At 44.2% G+C, this 13,962-nt stretch overlaps 1 protein-coding gene across 5 annotated transcripts in view; it reads right to left on the bottom strand.

Moving 5' to 3' along the window:
- Positions 1-13,661, bottom strand: part of xpo6 (exportin 6) — a 110,646-nt gene extending 96,985 nt beyond the window's left edge. For all 5 annotated transcript variants that reach the window (XM_078240459.1, XM_078240461.1, XM_078240462.1 and 2 more), the window contains exon 1: positions 13,501-13,661. In XM_078240459.1, the coding sequence (XP_078096585.1) occupies positions 13,501-13,503 (3 nt within the window). In that variant the 5' untranslated portion in view covers positions 13,504-13,661. The remainder of the gene's footprint in view (positions 1-13,500) is intronic.
- Between the last annotated feature and the right edge of the window lie 301 nt (positions 13,662-13,962).

The following is a 13,962-nucleotide window of genomic DNA, read 5'->3' as shown; positions in this document are numbered from 1 at the left end:
ATTCCATCTCCTTGCTTGATCCAAAAACCAATTCAAATTCAGATTGAATCCACTTCATGGTCACAAAAGAGTTATGCTAGGTCTAAGTTGACAAGAACAGGCATCATACCTGATCTCATGCTAGATGCTAGGCAAAAGACCAAGAAGTGATAATGCCTATCTTCTGATTCACCGCTTGGACTGAATGTTTGGCTTCCTTCTTGGATACCAGCATTTTGCCTAGCCTACAATCCAAGTCAAACAAAACAGAGTTAACAGTCTGACTTGGACATCTACTGTCCAATGATAATAGACGACACCATTGCAGACCACCACTCAAATACATCTCAAGTTCTCACTCCTGTATATCTCAATCATTGCTTTCTGCACACTGTTACATAAAGCATTGTGTTTGAACAACCCAGGCAGAAAGGTGCAATTATAATAATATCCTTTCTATGCATATCCATCAAATTCAAATCCATCACAGGGATTGTTTCTAATTTTTGGGTCACTGTAATGATGACCCAATGTCTTTTGGTAGCATGCAAGCTTAACACTGACAAGTCTGGTGCAAGGTATAAAATTCAGGTAAGCTTTGAAGAAGCTCACTGCTGAAACTGTAGGAAGCGTTGAAATCAGCCCCTGCCAGCACCCATTAGATTTTTAAATGTTCCAGGGCACATTGGTGCAAGTACAGTTCTCCTCTCAGCTGGGTTTTGCTTAATACATACATGTGAATTAAAAGTATCTGAGCTAATACCAGGTTTACAAAGTGGTCGCACAGCGCTTGCAGACTCCTTCATCTTGCTGACCACAAATTTCATTTTCAATTTTACATCAACACCTCTCCCATCCCAGAAATCATAGCAAATGTTCCGCCTGATCTGTATCAATCCGATGTGCTGCACCCCCCCCACACCCCGTGACCAGGAATAAAATACAACCCTCAAGGCACAAGTAGCCAAGCAGTCCACTTAAAGCACTATCTAATTTGTCCTTTAGCAAATGCAGTGCGCCAGAACAAAGGGTAGACTTGTGTTAGTTTATTTCTCCATGTAACACGCTTATGGAGATAAAACCGGAAACAAAAGAAAATTCAGGATGATAGGAGAGAATTCCAGAAACTAGTATATCAAGGAGGCAAGCAGCTGAATGTGCTCACAAGGCAGCTGCAAATATGGCAAACCACGGCAAGATAAGAGCAATCAGCTTCAGTGCTTCACAGGATGAACGCCTATAAATTCAAACCAAATTGTTGAGTATGTGAATCTGTCAACACTAAAAATCAACCACATAGAAGCAAAGTACGAATAGCATGCTCTCTGTCACTTGCGCACAATGTATTGAAATTGTAGCTAGCTGATGCACTGCGGCTGTCTGTCAGGCCCACCTCTGCATTAGTCTACACATCAATTGGATTTTATTCATAGAGTTGGTAATCCAAGCCAAAGTCAGTTTTTTTTCTATCAAGCTAGTAGCCCCTTGATTAGCCCAAAGGACAGTTGGAACCATGGAAAGTAGATGGATCCCTATCCATTGCAAAGTAATAAGCACAGTACAGCATTTTTAAAATAGCGAATTAACAAACAACAGAAAACTGCAGACCTATAAGAACACAGACACAATCTCCAAAATTATTTTAAGGAATCTAATGAGAATGGGGGAAGACAACCCGAAATAGCACAACGAGTTTTTCCAAGATAAAACTATCATTCTGCACCATGAAATTAATACTTAAAGCAGAAAAATCATAGAATGGGATGGAAAGTTGAACAGAAAATTAACATAAAAACAACATGGTGCACATAAATTGAAAACTTTAAAGTTGGAAATGGGGAAGGTAGGGAGAAAAACCCAAGGCACATCCTGAGACACAGAACCTGACACACAAATACATTTAAAATGACTCGGAGAAAAACATCAGAAGCAAGAACTCAGTTTGCCAATAAAACTAAACCTAGAACCCGTGCAATGAATATAGACAGTGCAACCCAGCAGGGAAGGATTTGGATCTTTCCCAAAACTAGGCCAAAAGATAGGAAATGTAGATAAATATCATTGGTACTGGGTTACTGTGGGAAATGTGAAGTTAATATAGCAGCCAGTGCATGAGGTCAGGGAAAAGGACAGATGATGTTACAGAATATATCAACAGCGAGAAACAATACAAATACTAGTGACCATGCTATGGGAATTCAATACAATGGCTATGTGAATTATAGGAATTTCAGTTCTGAGGGAAGGTGAAATTAAGGAAATTCACAATGAAGTATTCAAATCAAAGGTAAATAAGGCATGTGGAGTCCAGCACTGGAAAAAGGCACTGAACTGTTCAGTTATGTTTAGAGAAGGCAGGCCGATTTCTCAGGGAAGGTTCAGATGGACTTTTGCATCAGTCTTTTCTCCTGTGGACGGAGATAAATTAACATTTGTGCAGATGACACTAACATTGTTAAGGTAAAAGTAAGCTGTAATCTTGGGAATGAATAAGGGGTCTAAAGTCAGACTGAGGCTAATGAAAGAAATGGCAGCCCCTATTCAAATAGTTGATAGGAATGATCAAAAGACATTTGTGAATTAATTACTGGAAGGAAGCTAATTTTCCACTGGCATTCAAAAAGTACCAATCAGGCCACAAAATGAAAGGTTTAATAACTTAATGTCAGAAATAGGAAAGCTGCCAGAATGGACCATTAAAGTTAAAGTAAAGTTTATTTATTAGTCACAAGTCGGCTTCCATTCACACTGCAATGAAGTTACTGTGAAAATCCCCTAGTCGCCACACTCTGGTGCCTGTTCGGGTACACTGAAGGAGAGCTTGACGTCCGTGGTAGGGAAGTTGTTGGAGCGGATTCTTAGAGATAGGATGTATGCGCATTTAGAAAGGAATAAATTCATTAACGATAGTCAGCATGGTTTTGTGAGAGGGAGGTCATGCCTCACTAACCTGGTGGGGCTTTTTGAAGAAGTGACTAGAATGGTTGACGAGGGAAGGGCCGTGGATGTCGTCTATGTGGACTTTAGTAAAGCGTTTGACAAAGTACCTCATGGTAGGTTGGTGCAAAAGGTTGGATTTCATGGGATGAAGGGGGAGGTGGCTAGATGGGTGGAGAACTGGCTTGGTCACAGAAGACAGAGGGTGGTAGTGGAAGGGTCTTTTTCCGGCTGGAGGTCTGTGACTCGTTGTGTTCCGCAGGGCTCCGTATTGGGACCTCTGCTGTTTGTGATTTATATAAACGATCTGGAAGAAGGTGTAACTGGGGTGATCAGTAAGTTTGCGGACGACACGAAATTGGCTGGACTTGCAGATAGTGAGGAACATTGTCAGAGGCTACAGATGGATATAGATAGGCTGGAAATTTGGGCAAAGAAATGGCAGATGGAGTTCAATCCTGATAAATGCGAAGTGATGCATTTTGGTAGAACTAACGTAGGGGGGAGCTATACAATAAATGGCAGAACCATAAAGGGTGTAGATACGCAGAGGGACCTGGGTGTGCAAGTCCACAGATCCTTGAAGGTGACGTCACAGGTGGAGAAGGTGGTGAAGAAGGCATATGGCATGCTTGCCTTTATAGGATGGGGCATAGAGTATAAAAGTTGGGGTCTGATGTTGCAGATGTATAGAACGTTGGTTCGGCCGCATTTGGAATACTGCGTCCAGTTCTGGTCACCACACTACCAGAAGGACTTGGAGGCTTTAGAGAGAGAGTGCAGAGGAGGTTTACCAGGATGTTGCCTGGTATGGAGGGGCTTAGTTATGAGAGATTGGGTAAACTGGGGTTGTTCTCACTGGAAAGACGGAGGATGAGGGGAGACCTAATAGAGGTGTATAAAATTATGAAAGGCATAGATAGGGTGAACGGTGGGAAGCTTTTTCCCAGGTCGGTGGTGACGTTCATGAGGAGTCATAGGTTCAAGGTGAGGGGTTAACACGGATATCAGAAGGACATATTTTACACAGGGGGTGGTGGGGGCCTGGAATGCGCTGCCAGGCAAGGTGGTGGAGGCGGGCACACTGGGAACGTTTAAGACTTATCTAGATAGCCACATGAACGGAGTGGGAATGGAGGGATACAAAAGAATGGTCTAGTTTGGACCAGGGAGCGGCGCGGGTTTGGAGGGCCTGTTCCTGTGCTGTATTGTTCTTTGTTTAATATAGCATGGCCAATCCACCTAACCTGCACATCTTTACATTGTGGGAGGAAACCAGAGCACCCAGAGAAAACCCACGCAGACATGGGGAGAATGTGCAAACTCCACACAGACAGTGACCCAAGCTGGGAATCGAACCCAGACCCCTGACACTGTGAGGCAGCAGTGCTAACCATTGTGACACCGTGCCGCCCATGGGATGTCCTGTACATTGAGATGGAAGGGGTTATTAAATGCACATAACATCACTTCTGGAAAATATCATCCCTTGCCAATCTGGCTGAATTCTTCAAATAGGTTACCAGGAGATGGAGGAGAAAGAGATTAGAGTACAAGAGGAAGCTAGCTAGGAGGGTAAAAATGCATCGTAAGAGTTTCTACAGGTATTTAACAGGAAGTAAAGTAAGTGTTGGTTCTCTGAGTTTTTAAAAAAGTTTATTTTATTAGTGTCACAAGTAGGTTTACATTAATACCGCAATGAAGTTACTGTGAAAATCTCCTAGTTGCCACACTCAAACGCCCGTTTGGGTACATCGAGGGAGAATTTAGCATGGCTAATGCACCTAACCAGCACGTCTTTCAGACTGTGGGAAGAAACCAGAGCACCAGGAGGAAACTCTCACAGACACGGGGAGAACGTGCAGACTCTGCACAGACAGTCACCCAAGCTGGGAATTGAATCAGGGTCCCTGCCGCTGTGGGGCAGCAGTGCTAACCACTGTGCCAGAATGCAATAATAGATAATAAGGAAATGACGGATTTAATTTTGCTTCTGTGTTTACTATAGTGGATATTTTAAAAAATCCAGTAATAGCTATAAATCAGGAGGTGGAGGGAAGAGGGGAACTTAATGAAATTATAATCGTGAGGGAAGCACGAACAAACTGATGGAGCTGCAAACTGACAAGTCTGTGGATCCAGAGGACTTCATCCTAGGGTCTTAGAACAGGCAGTTGATGCGTTGGTGTTAGTTTTCCAGAACTCCTTTGATTCTGGAAAGGTTCCATTAGACTGGGGAGTAGCAAACATAACCTCTCTGTTCAAGAAGGGAGACAGGCAGAAAACAGGAAACGAGAGACCAGTTAGTTTGACGTCTGTCACAGGGAAGGAGTTAGAATCAGTCATTAAAGAGGTTACAACTCAAGGTAATTTCTGAGAAGAGTCAGCATGGTTTTGTGAAAAGAAAATCATGTTTAACTCCTTCAAAGAATTCTAATAGATTGGTTGTGTGTGGTGGATAAAGGGAGCCTGTAGATGTACTGGAGGAGTTCCATGAATGAATTTGTTAAGGTGCCACAACAAAGATTATTGTGGAAAAAAGGTCATGATGTAGGGGATAACATATTAGTATGGATAGAAGATAGGCTGGCTGGCAGAAAACAGAGCATGCATAAATAGGTCTTCATCTGATTGGCAGGATGTGTTGAGTCCTACAGGGGTCTCTGCTGGGGTCTCAATTTTAATAATTTACATCAATGACTTAGATAAGGAGAGCAAAGGTATAATGGCTAAATTTTCAGACGACACAAGATAGGTAGGAAAGTATGCTGTGAAAAAGACAGAAGGAGTTTGTAGACAAATATAAATAGGTTGAGTGAGTGGGCAAAAATATGGTAGATGGAATATAATGTGGGAAAATGTGAAGTTGTTGACTTTGACAGGAAGAATAAAAAAAGCAGAGTATTACTTAAATGGAGAATGGCTACAGAATTCTGAGGTGCAGGGATCAAATAATTCTTGTGCATGAGTCACACAGAGGTAGCATGCGGCTGCATGTAATCAAGGCATGTAATCTAGCTCGAGGGGCTAGATGGCCTACTCCTGCTCCTATTTCTTATGTTCTTAAGGCGGTGAATGGAATGCTATCCTTTATTACAAGCGGAATTGACATAAAAGTAAGGGTCACCCTTCCAGGAGAGAGATGAGGAGAATTCTTCTCTCAAAGGGTTGTGAAACTTGAGCTCTCTGCCTCAGAAGATAGAGGAAGCAGGATCATTGAATATTTTTAAGGCAGAGGTAGAGAGAATCTTGTTAGGCATGGGAATCAAAGGTTCCTGGGATTTGGAATTCAATGCAAACAGGTCAGCCAGGATCTTATTGAATGATGGAGCAGGTTTGAGCGAATGAATGGTTGTTTATATTGGTTATGTACATTGTACTTCATTTTTATTCTATATCATGTGATGCGGAGGTTGCTGGCTAGGCCAGCATTTTACTGCCCATCGCCAATTGAATCCTGAGAATGTGGTAGTGAGCTGCCTTCTTGAACCACAGTAAGAAGTCTCACAACACCAGGTTAAAGTACAACAGGTTTATTTGGCAGCACTAGCTTTCGGAGCCTCAAGCTCCTCCTTCATCTCCACTTCTTGAACCACTGCAGCGGTTCACCACGACTTCAGAAAGCGTATGGAGGATATGCCCCAGTCTACATCAAGTGGGTGAAGTGAAAATGGTCAAGAGCTTCAGGTTTCTAGGTGCCCAGATCACCAAAAACCTGTCCTGGTTCCTCCACGCTGACATTATAGTTAAGAAAGTCCACCAACCCTCTCTTTTCTCATGAGGCTAAGGAAATTTGGCATGTTCACTACGACTCTCAGCAATTTTTACAGATGCATCATAGAAAGCATCCTTTCCAGATGCATCACAGCTTGGTATGGCTCCTGCACTGACCAAGGCCGCAAGAAACTGCAGAGTTGTTAACATAGCCCAGTCCATAACGCAAGCCAGCCTCCCATCCATTGACTTCATCTACACTTCCTTGCTGCCTCGGAAAAGCAGCCAGCATAATCTAGGATCCCAGGCACCCTGGACATATTCTCTTCCACCTTTTTCCCTTGGGTTAGAGATACAAAAGTCTAAAATCACATACCAAAAGACTCAAGAACAGCTTCATCCCTGCTGCCACCAGACTTTTGAATGGACTTACCTTATATTAAGTTGATCTTTTTTCTACACCCTAGCTAGGACTGTAACACTACATTCTGCACCCTCTCCTTTCCTTCTTCCCTATGTACTCCATGAACGGTATGCTTTGTCTGTATAGTGCACAAGAAACAATACTTTCACTGTATACCAATACATGTGACAATAATAAATCAAATCAGTCCATGTGCTGTTGCTACACCCACAGTGCTGTTAGGGAGGAGGGCGCCAGGATTTTGACTCAGCAACAGTGAAGGAACAGCAAAATAGTTCCAAGTCAGGATGGTGTGGCCTGGAGGGGATCTTGCAGGCAGTGGTGTTCCCATGTTTCTGCTACCCTCCTGGAAGGTGGTACAGGCAGTACATTGGAAGCTACTGTTGAAGGAGCTGTGGTGAGTTGCTGCAGTGCATTTTGTCGATGGTGCACATTGTGACCACTGCATACTGTTGGTGGAGGGAATGGATGTTAGAGGGGCACCAATCAAGCGGCCACTTTGCCCTGCATGTTATCAAGCTCCTTGAGTGCTGCTGGAGCACTTAAGAAGCTTGATAATCGAGAGTAAACAACTGGGCAGTGATTGGCAGGTTGAATTTATCCTGCTTTTTGTGGAAAGTATTGCATCACACTCTTGACTTATAGATGGTGGACAGACTTTGGGGAATCAGGTTGCGAGTTACTCTGCACAGAATTTCCAGCCTCTGGCCTGCTCTTGTAGCCATAGTATTTTTAGGGCTGACCCAGTTCAGTTTCCGGTCAAGAGTAACCCCCAGGATGTTGACAGTGGGGGATTCAAGTATGATAATGCCACTGAGCGTCAAGGGAAGATAGTTGGATTCTATCTTATTGGAGATGGTCATTGCCTGTGGCAGGAATGTTACTTGCCACTTATCAGCCCAAGCCTGAATGTTACCCAGGTCTTGCTATCAGAATGGACTGCTTCAGTATCTGAGGAATTGTGCTTGGTGCAATTATCTGCAAGCATCACCACTTCTGATCTTGTGACTGAGGGAAGGTCACTGATCAAGCAGGACCATTATCCTGTAGTGCTGTTCTGGGACTGAGATGATTGACTTCCAACAACCACGACCATTTATTTTGCTCGGTATGACTCCAACCAGTGAGAGTTTTCTCCCTGATTTTCATAGTTTTCCTAGGGTTCCCAGATGCCACACTTGGTCAAATGCTGCCATAATGTCCAGGGCAGTCACTGTCCCCTTAATCATTGAGTTCAGCTATTTTGTCCATGTTTGGACTAAGGCTGTAATGAGGCAGGAGCCTAGCAGAACCCCAAACTGAACATCAGTGAGTAGGTTATGGCTACGAGTCGTTTAATAGCACTGTTGACAATTCATTCCATCACCCTGCTGATGATCGAGAGTAGACAACTGGGTCAGTGATTGGCCGGATTGGATTTGTCCTGCTTTTTGTGGACAAGACATACCTGAGCAGTTTTCCACATTGCTGGATAGATGCCAGTTGTTACTGTACTGGGACAGCTTAACTAAGGGTGCAGCTAGCTCTGGAGCACAAGTCTTCAGTCCTATTACTAGAATGTTGTCAGGACCCATAGATGCAGTATCCAATACTTGCAGCGGTTTCTTTATATCAAATGGAATGAATCAAATTTAAGACTGGTATCTGTGATTCTTTGGACCCCAGGAGGCTGAGATGGATCATCCACTTGGCACTTCTGGCTGAAGATTATTGCAAATGTTTCAGTCTTGATTTTTGTCACAATGTGTTGGGGCCCCTCATCATAGAGGATGGGGATATTTGTGGAGCCTCCTCCTCCAGTTACTTTTTAATTGTCCACCACTATTCATGATTGGATGTAGCAGGACTGCAGAGCTTAGATCTGATCCATCAGCTGAGGGATTGCTTAGCTCTGTCTATCACATGCTGCCACAGTTTGGCATGCAAATAGACTGTGCACAGCTTCAACAGATTGACACCTCACTTTTAAGTCTGCCTGGTGTTGTTCCTCCTGCACTCTTCACTGAACCAGGGATTGATCCCCCAGTTTGATGGTAATGATGGAGTGGGAGATATGCTGGGCGAGGGATCACAGCATCTCGAAGATCCCAGTTTTGAGTTGCTATACCTATTTGAAATCTATCCCTCACAGCACAGTGGTAACGCCACACAACATGGAGGAGGATATTTTCAATGTGAAGATGGGACTTTGTGTCCATAAGGACTTCGCAGCGGCCAGTCCTTCCAATGCTGTCAAGAATAGATGCATCTGCGACAGGCAGATTGACGATGAGATCAAGTAGGTTTTTTCCTCGTCAGTTCTCTCACCACTTGCCGCAGACCCAGTGTAGCAGCAATGTCCGTTAGGACTTAGTCAGCAGTAGTAATGGATGCGCATGGTAGGGCTATGAGTTGGTATGGACAGTACGAGGGCCATGGGGATGGGTAGGCGTTGAGGGGATGTGAAGAGTGAGAGCTAGAGGGCCAAAAATCTAACAACTAGAATGAAGTTCAAGAGAATCAAGACAGGCCTTCTAACCAGCCCGCCTCTGTACTTACCCATCCCCATGGCTGCCCACACTCTGCTTCTGGGGCCTGACTTCATTGTGCACTCGTCCCCTACCCAGAGCCTATCAAGACACTCGTTAAACCAAGGGAGGCCAGACGAGTTGGGAAGTTTTCAGATTCAAACTGCCAGCTTCGTAGCCAAAATCTGGCCTCTGGTGTAAACTTTCACCATGACAATAGGCCCACAGATCCCAGGTCTCTTCAGTCCAAAAGAAAACAATCTGAAAGCTTTGTTGAAGAGGCTGGACTGTGTGTACATCAACAAAAACTTCTATTTAGAGTCTCTTTAACATAAAACAAGGCTCTTCACAGAACCATTATAAACAAAATATACACACTAAGCCACATAGGAAGCAATTAGGTCAGATGACCAAAAGCTTAGTCAAAGAGGTAGGTCTCAAAGGAGGAAAGTAAGATAGAGAGGCAGAGACAGAATCCCAGAGCTTAGAGCCGAGACAACTGACAGCTGTCTTTATAGTCTGTCATTAAACCAGTGCGTGTCATATTTGACCTCAGGGTGAGCTTCCATTCATGTCATAACTAAGATTGATTATTTCCATCTCTGTTAAATTGTCTGAATTCATCCCCATCTCAGCTTATCTACTGCTGAAATTCAATTTGTCTTTGTTACTTCTAGACTCAACTATCTCAGTGCACTCCTGGCAGCCTCTCACATTCTACCCTCTATAAACTTGAGGCCATCCAAAACTCTGCTGCCTGTCTCTTAGCTTGCACCAAGTCCTGTTCATCTATCACTCCTGTGTATCAACTGTGGCGCAATTAAAATTGTGGATGCTCAAGAGGTTAGAATGAGATGAGCTCCGATATCTCTGAGGGCTGTAGGGCTGGGAGATTACAGAACTAGAGGGGGAGGCCATGGAGAATTTGAAAACAAAGATGTAAATTTTAAAATCAAAACATTGCTGGGCTAGGAGGCAATGTAGGACTGTAAATACAGGAGAACCAGTGACAATATTGGCCAACATGTGGATAGAGAAGTTGGGTGTTCAGCAGCTTAGTGGGAATAGGATTGAGGAAGCAAGAGGCGAGTCTAATTGATGAGTCCTGCAAAGGATAGATAGGAGAGAAACAAGAGAAAGATTATGAAACCAGGGCTCAGGCAGGGGAAAACTTTGGCCTGGACTAGTGGAAAGGAGGGACACAGCAACTAAGCGATGGTCTGGATTTTAATAACAAAGACCATCATTGGCTCCTCACACTTCTTGTTTTTGAGGGATGAGTAGTGGAAACATGAGGTATTTAAGACAATTAGCAATACAGAAAATAAGCCAGGGTTTGCATTTCAAGATGATCCTCGAGTAGTAATTCGTTTTAACAGACATTGAACAAGTATTCAGAATAGGTAAGTTAGGAAGAATGAATGGACATGCTGATGAGATTTTGATAGAACAGATAGAGAAAATCTATTTCCTCTGGGAAGTGGGTCAATAATCAGAGGTCATAGGTTTAAAATCATTGTGCGAAGAAGAAAAATGATTTCACTTGTTTGGATCAGGAACACTTTTCTTAAAACGGTGGTGGAAACTGAATTAAACTGAAAAGGGAGTTTTTGGATTTGATTTGTCACACGTATTAGTCTACAGTGAAAATCATTGTTTCTTGTGCACCATACAAAACATACATACCAGAGAAGGAAAGGAGAGTGTGCAGAGAATAGTGTTACAGTCATAGCTAGGGTGTAAAGAAAGATCAACTTAATATGAGGGAGGTCTGTTCAAAAGTGAGTTGAACAGGTTATTAAGCATGAAGAACTTACAAGGTTACAGTCAAAAACCAAAGACATGGAACTAACCCTGTGCTGATCATGAAAATGAAGCTGTGAATGATGAGCTAATGGCCTTTCACTGCTGCAATTTTCCATGATGCTATTCTGTACAAATTATGCAAATACAAGAACTAGGTTAGATGTCAGAATTTTGTTTCCAAATGATTATTGAACTTTGGAATATGATGCCAGATGGTGCAATTTTACTACAAACATCAGAAAAAAAACTGGACAAGTTGATGGAGATGTTTGATACCACAGTGCACAAAAGGCAATATACCTTGCCAATGTCATCCAGTTTAAATAAACGTCACCTTCAGCAGTTGCCAAAGAATTACCTAAACATTTTCCACCAGGACTGGCCATGGTGTTTTTAAAAAATATTTTGGTCTCTCCCAGGAGATGACTTTGCTGCTGGTGGGATAGGGACAGAGTCCCTAACAGATTTCATGGACCAGCTGGCATTTTTCTGCCCATCTTTTCACACATTAATAAATAGCATAAATGGGTGAGAGATAAAAAAATGCAGAATGACTATTCTGGCATGAAGTGGCCAGATTTGGAATAGATAGATACCCTACAGTGCAGAAAGAGGCCCTTCGGCCCATTGAGTCTGCACCGACCACAATCCCACCCAGGCCCTATCCCTCCATATTTTACCCACTAATCCCTCTAATCTATACATCTCAGGACACTAATGGGCAATTTTTAGCAAGGCCAATCAACCTAACCTGCACATCTTTGGACTGTGGGAGGAAACCGGAGCACCCGGAGGAAACCCACGCAGACACGAGGAGAATGTGCAAACTCCACACAGACAGTGACCCAAGCCGGGAATCGAACCCAAGTCCCTGGAGCTGTGAAGCAGCAGTGCTAACCACTGTGCTACCGTGCCGCCCGGTCCACTGTGCTACCGTGCCACCCGGAATATATGGGACTATTTCCTGAATGCAACGCCTCTAATGCATTTCCAAGCCATGTTACCTGTACGATGTAAGAAGTTTAACAACACCAGGTTAAAGTCCAACAGGTTTATTTGGTAAGCTACCAAATAAACCTGTTGGCCTTTAACCTGGTGTTGTTAAACTTCTTACTGTGTTTACCCCAGTCCAACGCCAGCATCGCCACATCATGACCTGTACCATGTACATGGTGCCACTCTGGTCCCAGAATTGAATTTATTTTTGTCTATGACATCTCCCATTTATAGCCCAGATATAAGCATAAAAGCTTGCCAAATAATTATTCACCTCAGCAGCCTTTGGATATGACAATTGTCAATCTATCTTGTTACTTGATAATCCAAAAATGTGCAGGTTAGGTGGATCAGCCGTGCTAAATTGCCCCTTCATGTACAGATTAGGGGGATTAGCTGGGTAAATACATGGGGTTACAGAAATAGGGCCTGGGTAAAGATGCTCTGTCAGAGAGTTGGTGCAGACTCTAGGCCAAATGGCCTCCTTCTGCGCTGTAGGGATTCTACTCACCTTACTCCATTCCTGAGCTGTATCTGCAGCCATGCACAGATCCCATGGGGCAATGTCATCAGGATCTGCAGTATAGCACACTAACTTCTTGTTGAGGGCCACAATCTCAAACAATTATTCTAAGGGTCACTCTAAGGAATGCTGGGTATGGGCCTGCACACAGCTAGCTTTCGTTTTTATTGGGGCAGGGCAGGGTATCAAGGGACACAGAACCAAGGCAAAATAAGAGTCAGCCACTGGATGAGAGAACAAATTTAAGGGACTAAATGGTCTCCTATTATTATGTTCTTGGCATTCAATCAGGTATGTGGACTGTGGCAGCAAAGGCCATATATCTTCCCAGAGGATGTCAGCAGAGCCATTACACTTGCAGCACAGAAAGTGGGATATCAATACTACCTAAATGCACTCCCCTAATGAAATGCAAAGGTATGAGGGCAGGTCACCACTACCCAAGAGAGAGGAAGCCCAGCCGTGGATTGCATAACGGGTTCACTGCAGAGCAGCAAAATATCTTCCAGCCGAGGCCCACTGCAGGAAAGCAGCCTTGCCCTCTCCTCAGCCAGGCTCCGGTTCACTGCCGCAGCGAAAGGGAGCAGGACGAGGCTGAGAGGAGCTGCACTCACCATGGTTGTACTGCAATCTCCTCCCCGTCCGGCTCATGCTCCGAGCATCCAGCGCAGCCCCTTTAACCGAGCGAGGGCGGGGTTGGGCGGCTGTCTGTCGCTGCGTCTCTCCGTCTTTCGGGCCTAGTCACCAGGCTTCCCCCGCGCCATTTCCGCCCCCGGATCCGGTTCCGCCCTGGCGGGAGAGGGCCGGCTCAGACTGGATTGCGCTGGATCCCAGACGGCCGGCCCATTGGCTGGCTGGCAGGCTGCGCTCTGATTGGTCAGCTGGATTGGCCAGTGACTTTGGATTGGTACTGGGCGGAAAGCCGGCCTGTGATTGGTCGGCAACTCAGGTACATTGGACCAATCACAGTCAGACTGCACACACAGCATCCACAGACCAGGACAATGTGCAGCTAAACAATTCAATGCTGAGGGAAAGTCTCTCCTGCAAGCATTTCATAAATTACTTGTTCTCAT

The sequence above is a fragment of the Mustelus asterias genome, chromosome 23, assembly GCF_964213995.1.
Source record: "Mustelus asterias chromosome 23, sMusAst1.hap1.1, whole genome shotgun sequence".
In the NCBI taxonomy this organism is placed as follows: domain Eukaryota; kingdom Metazoa; phylum Chordata; class Chondrichthyes; order Carcharhiniformes; family Triakidae; genus Mustelus; species Mustelus asterias.
This window is presented reverse-complemented; position numbering and strand designations above follow the sequence as displayed.